Source organism: Poecilia latipinna, unplaced genomic scaffold, assembly GCF_001443285.1.
Source record: "Poecilia latipinna isolate Pla-1442-1.1 unplaced genomic scaffold, P_latipinna-1.0 Scaffold752, whole genome shotgun sequence".
Lineage (NCBI taxonomy): Eukaryota > Metazoa > Chordata > Actinopteri > Cyprinodontiformes > Poeciliidae > Poecilia > Poecilia latipinna.
The window spans coordinates 9,707-16,224 of record NW_015113368.1 but is presented as its reverse complement, the minus strand read 5'-3'; the positions used below and the strand labels follow the sequence as shown (position 1 = coordinate 16,224).

The following is a 6,518-nucleotide window of genomic DNA, read 5'->3' as shown; positions in this document are numbered from 1 at the left end:
GTGTGTGTGTGTGTGTGTGTCAGAGAGCTATTAAGTAACATGTATTTGTTTGTGCCTGCCAAATGAGAATGGCTGCATTTGTTACATGTTATTTTGAGAAATTATTTCATGAGTTTAAAGATTATTTTTCACACAACTGGGTGTTACATTGCAGAAATATTATTTATTTTTTGAACATCTTCAGTTTTTTTTCTTAAAACTTTACCTTTGTAGGTTGTACCGTTTGTCATTATAACTACTGTATGCTAGAAATATATAATCTTATGTGATTTAAAATTGCCTACTTTTTGTTTACCGTATATTACCTAATTCCTACTGTGGTGGTTGCATTGTTTCTCAGTGGATTATGTCACAACAATTTCTATGAAGATACATAGAGACGTTCAAATACGACCATTTCTGATCTGAGCCCACTCAGTTCAGAAATGGTGTCCAAACACATAAGCATAAGGGTTTTGGTGTCTTCATGGTTGCAACTATCTGAATGTGGTCACAATAAGACAGATTCTAAGAGAAACCACAAATGCTAAACATGGACTGTTGATGAATTGATAAGTGTAAGCAGTGATTAATTATGAGATATGTACCTGCCTTCGCTTTCAACACAGCACTTTATAATCTAAAATGAATGAGTCTAATACCTCATACCTGTCATACCGTTTGGCATCTACCTTGGGTTACAGTGATGTTGGAAGATATGCAGGTAGCTTTGGCATCATCTTCCTATGTCTGCAGCATGCACAGTTTCATCTCCCACTGAACCAGCCTGTCACACATTATTTTGGATGTGTTGCATGAGCCTTTCTACTCTGAGATGCCACATAAGTGCAGCTGGTGCAAGTGGAAATGTCTGACTAAGAATTAGCGACCTACACATAAGACCATTAAGGTTTTACTAGCAGCAGAGTGACATGACCCCAGCTAATAACTGGGGGCAAAATATGCAGCCTATACATTTTTTTTTAAACTCCCAACATACAAGGAAAAATGTTTCAGGAGCTTAACGTTAATATTCTTCAGAAAAGATCTCCATTGTGCAGCTGATTTCTGATGTGTCTCAATCAGATAGTGAAAGTAAATTAGAGTGGTTATATATCTAAGGCATTTCATAATTGGTTTATTGTTAATAACAATTTGTAGTTTATGTTTCTGTGTTATTTTATTTTATTTTTTTACTCCCTGGTCTTTCATTTAACCATCAAATGCATTGTTGTTTATTTGCTTTCTTATTGGCTATCTGAGTATTCAGTTTGCAATAACAGTATGGTATTTTTCTTATGTTCTAAGTTTCAGTCAGTCGACTTGTTTATGTTGTTATAATTAACCTTGTGTAGATTTGCATGTTTCCATTTGCCTGTTACTTTGCCGCTCTATTCTATTCTATTCTATTCTATTCTATTCTATTCTATTCTATTCTATTCTATTCTATTTTATTCTATTCTATTCTATTCTATTCTATTCTATTCTATTCTATTCTATTCTATTCTAAATTAAGAGGTCATGCTCATGGGTTTGGTTGAGGTTCACACAAACTCTCAAGCAGTTAAAATAAGAGTATTCTCTGTGAGATGCATAGTTTATTCATTATAACAGATACTCAGCCATTCTGTCTAGAGCTCGTTCCTGCATTATAAACATTGTATCTTCAGTAAAAGGAGCCTAGTGAAGGCTACAGTTTAGTGCTTTTGGGTAAAACCTGTCAGTGAGCTGTATGCTATCCTTGGAGCTCTGTGGTATGCAATCAATAGGCAGTTGACTGGACAACATGATCATCTGCTTTCACAACAGGTACCAATCTTTCTAAATAAATAATACATGCAGAAATGACACATTGAATCTGGTGAGAAATGTGTCATTGTGTGTGTTTTTGCTGGACTTGGCACTTTATAAATATTTGTTTGACATCATGTAAATTACATAATCACTGAAGTAGATTACAGCATATATTTAGGATTGTTGTTTGTCTTTTCAAACTGATGTAACTGCTTTTGGATCCTGCTCTGGGTGAAAAAGAATTACGCTCCATTTGTGCCACACCATAAAAAGTGGAATTGAATCCATAGAGTACAAATGGCATCTACAGCTGGTCTTATTTTTTCTGCCACCGAGATAAACTTTGATAGGAGAGCTGGAAGGGTGTGGGTGAGACTAATTCAGCCCATGACAGACTTATGACCCTTGGGCCTAAGTGAGAAACTCCAGAATCCTTGAGCAGCTGGTCATCTATTTGGGTTCAACCTCACTCCTTCCCCCAGGGGAAGAAAATCACAATGAAGACTGAGGCTTCATCAGCAGGGTTAAAGAGGATGCTCTATTTCACACAGCAGGGTACACAGAATTTCTCCCCTCCAGCTCTAAAGGCCTCCAAAGACATGTAAACAACAAGATGGATGTTGACTGCTGGTGTGGTGCAGCTGTCTGACTTGATGTCTGCTTAGGTTTAACATAAAGACATGGAGGTGTTTGAGTTCATGGCCAGGTAATCCGGGGAATAAATTTCAAAAGTAAAAGAAAAAAAAAAAAGAATTTACCTAACCATGTTGCAATGTACTGCAAGACCATCTCTTCTTTTTTTTTTAAAACAAAATTTAAATCATTTACTGTTTATGTTTAAGGCTTCCTGATCCATTTTCCTGTGTCACAATAAATCTGTGTATTGAATTGTTTTATTGATTGCAGTTCTCTAGCATTAGAACCGGAGGCGATATTGATTCATTGTTTTTAAATGTTTATATGGAAACCAGTCGTGATGGCTTGACGCTGACTTTTACTCCGTTAGCTTAAGAAAAGAACAAACAGGTGGATTCTACACACAGAAAGAAAAGACAACAAATCCTCCATCTCTTGAACTACTTTCACAACTCTGGTTTGTGAGGCTATTGAATGGGCTTTAACACTTTTAACACCTTGCCATAAACACTCTGTGTCTGTTGACACAAAGATGCACCCAGGATGCTCTCTGCTGCATCTCTGGGGGACGAGATGGAGGATGAAGGTGCCCTGTGGTTGCATCAGCTCGCTATTTATAGGGTAGTGGAAAATTAACAGACTCCCCTAATGGTTTAACAGGGGCGCTAATGTATTGCAGCTGCAAAAGATGTATGAGGCATTATTGCTGCAGTTGTAATTAAGAGGGAAATGAAAAACATAACATATCCAGCATAAGTTGCTCCACGTAACGCCACGTAAATTCCTTGTGTGGGATTTGATAGAATATATAATGCCGTCTTCACTCAAATTTTAACCCTGACCTTGAATGCTTTCACAAGTGTCTTAGGGTTGTCTCAGTTTTCTGACTATTTTGTTTGGTCTGAAGTAAAGTTGCAAGGGTGAAACATCCATTTTGCCAGGAAATGAATTAAATTTTGTTTTAAAAAAAAGAAGAGATGGTCTTGCAGTACATTGCAACATGGTTAGGTAAATTTTTGTTTTTTTATATAACTTCGTTTTAGGAAATTGGACTGGAGACAAAAAATCGAAAGAAGGAAAAAAGAAAATCGAGTGACAGAACATCACAAGGAAACACAGAGGCACACAGAACAAACAATACACACACTCACACTCCTGAGAGAAATGTAGACTAGCCTATTGACCTAATATTCATATTTGTGGACAGTTTGAGAAAGCCACATATGCTTGGGGAGAACATATAAGGAAAACCTTAACTACTGTGCCACTGTCCAGGATGTAGTTATGTAGCAAAATCATTTTTTTTACCCAGTCAATCATTTTAGGATGCTTGACTATGTCTACTCCTCTTCTCTGAGGTTCATTGCAAACTGCACAATATCAACAAACTGTTGTTATTATGGGTGGAGCAGCGTGGTCTGGCTGCCCGACACAATTCCCATTGGTTAACTTTTATTTACAAAGCATTACTCAGACTTCTGCTGGCCTTTGTCTGTACTGGAATTGCACTGAGAAATATCGACTCCTATATTTTTTGCTCACAAAACTTGCTGCTGCTTTCTGTCCCATTTGTTCTGACTGAGTTGGGTAAGAAGGCTGTTGTTCACTCTGCTTCCTTATCCTGGAACTGACTACAGAAAATGTTGAAATTAACTGAATAAATCTCACCAACTTCTTTTTACCTCCAAACTAAAAGTTTTCCAGCCTGATTTAATAACATGCACCGATATTTTTTTTTAATAACTTGTCATTTTCTTTCAGTGCAATTTTTTTCCTGCTTACATAGAGGTTGATTAAAAAAACAAACAGTATTTTACATGTCTTCATTAAAATATGCTTCCAGAGCATGAACATAGTAGTAGTTAGCAATAGTTTTAAAAAGGAGCTACTTCTCCTTGGAAAATAAGATCAAATCATCCAGCTGGTGCAGAGAGATAACCATACAAAGTTCTTATGTTCTATTTTTTTCTTGATTATTTTTGTATTTTCATGTTTTAGGAGGAAACCCAATTTTCATTTAACTGAACAAAATCTCACAGAGAAGAAAAGAAAGACTTTCAAAGATGGACTCAAATATAGACTCTGTTTCTTTATAATGTCTTTTGGCATGTACAAAATGTAAAACCGTCCTTGTCCTTCTAACATGTAAAATTGCAATGCATCCTAATGTCATGCTGTTAATGAACATCCTTCAAACTGTAATTTCCATCTCTTCTCTCTCTGCAGTGAGTCCAGATGTGACCAGTGATTACAAACATCATCATTATCATCATCCACCTGCCAAGGACTCAGAAATAGATGGCAAATCTCACAGCCTCAGACTGACTGGAGCCATCTGGGTCCTAGTATTGCCTTGCTTACATATGATCTTGGACTTGTAACAGCTGCGTTTTTGCTCCATTAAACATTAAATTTAGATGTTAAGCTTATTTACCCCAAGATGGGGAAGCCAGTGGACGTCATTATGACAATATAATAATGACTTGGACAGAACTGGGCAGAGTGTGAAACTGCACATTCTGGCTTGAAAGTACCAGTTATTTTTGATAAGGTAATAGGCAAATAATGACTTATTTATAATAAGAAAGATAAGACAATAGCAATGCTGTAAATGTTTGGTCTGAAATGAACTGTATTACTGTACATTTAGTAAATACTCTGTAAATATCTATGCACCATTGTACTTCTGCAAAGTGCAGTACTTCTCAGTACAGTACAGATTGTTTTGTTTTGTTTTTTTTAATCTGTTTCTCCTGCAGTTGCAATATTTGTATATGGTGAAATTGACTTTTTATAAAAAGGCTGTTATAACAATTAATCTGTATTAAAACTGGCACTTTTTTATGCAAGTGCATAAAAACACACTAAACTATGAGGTATGTATGAAATACCATTTTTTTCCCCTTTTATACTGTTGAAAATCAAAATTAAGTTATGCTTTATGACTTAAGCAACTGCGCAGTAATACAACTGCAAGGGTGAAAACTGCTGAAGAGTGGACAGGTGGAGACGGGGTGCATGTGGGAGAATTCATACCCCTTTCTTCTTTAGAAATAGATTAGTTTCCTCAGGAGTCTATTATCATCTTTCAAACTCAATCCAACGGTGTCTTCATGGGCCTGGATGGGGGCTGATAGCTCCAGGAGCCAGGAGTGAGGAAAAATTTGATTGCTTCAACTTGCTTCCCGACTGCATAATACTGCTGTGTTGCTAACAGATTTCTGTGCCGATAAATGTAACAGAAGACTTGTTCCATGTTTTCCATGCATGTCTGGTCAATGACTAGGAGAGAAAAGCCCTTGATGGGAGTAAAAAAAAAAAGTGTATTTTTATTGGTTCAGAAGTGAGCACTGTAAAAAAAAAATTAGAAGCTTTATTTTTACTTATATACAAAAATATATTTGGAGAAGCATGTCGCACATTTAAGGCCTTTTTGTCCGCCAAATTTTGTTTATATATCTATTGTTTTTTCATGACATTTTAAGAAAATGTACAAAATACAGACGATATGCTAATTATTCCCTCTCCAATGATTCTCTTTTGGTTAGATTCAGATGTGGCTTCAGTCAAATGTTTCTTTCTGTGTATTTTCCATTGGACACTGTCTGAGTCTGTTGTCAGAATTTGCTTCGCTGTTGGACTGCTACAGATATTTCAGCTTTAATCCGAGTATCATCGTTCCAACGGGACAGTAACACATGATGGATATTTTTAAAAGCCCAAAGAAGACAAAGATTCCAGATGAGTTGAAGATGAGAAGTCGGCCATGTAGAACAGGACCAAAACAAATAGTAACAAGTCTTAGTGAAATGATGTTTGTCTCAACAGGACATGAGTAAAGGATTGCACTTCAGTCTCCAGCATCTTTCTTTTTGGCCTTCAGGATGACAACAGATGGGTTTAAGAAGAACAGTTTCTGTTTTCCTGGTAGTCTAACTGCACTCAAGTCAAAGCTGCATCAGTAGAGACAAACACATGGCTATAAACACACAACTCAAGTTGATCTCTGAAGATTTCCATCAAAATTTCTCTCTGAAACCTCCAACTTTTCTCACATTTGCATATGTACACACATTCCCATTCTCATAAGCCTAGTTTTGCCATTATGG

At 36.5% G+C, this 6,518-nt stretch overlaps 1 protein-coding gene across 1 annotated transcript in view; it reads left to right on the top strand.

Annotated features, from left to right (window-relative positions):
* The window catches only part of gpc5a (glypican 5a), a 146,777-nt gene extending 140,515 nt beyond the window's left edge, over positions 1 to 6,262 (top strand). The window contains exon 9 of the mRNA XM_015045856.1: positions 4,636 to 6,262. Coding sequence (XP_014901342.1) covers positions 4,636 to 4,790 — 155 coding nt within the window. The 3' untranslated portion in view covers positions 4,791 to 6,262. The remainder of the gene's footprint in view (positions 1 to 4,635) is intronic.
* Positions 6,263 to 6,518: the final 256 nt, after the last annotated feature.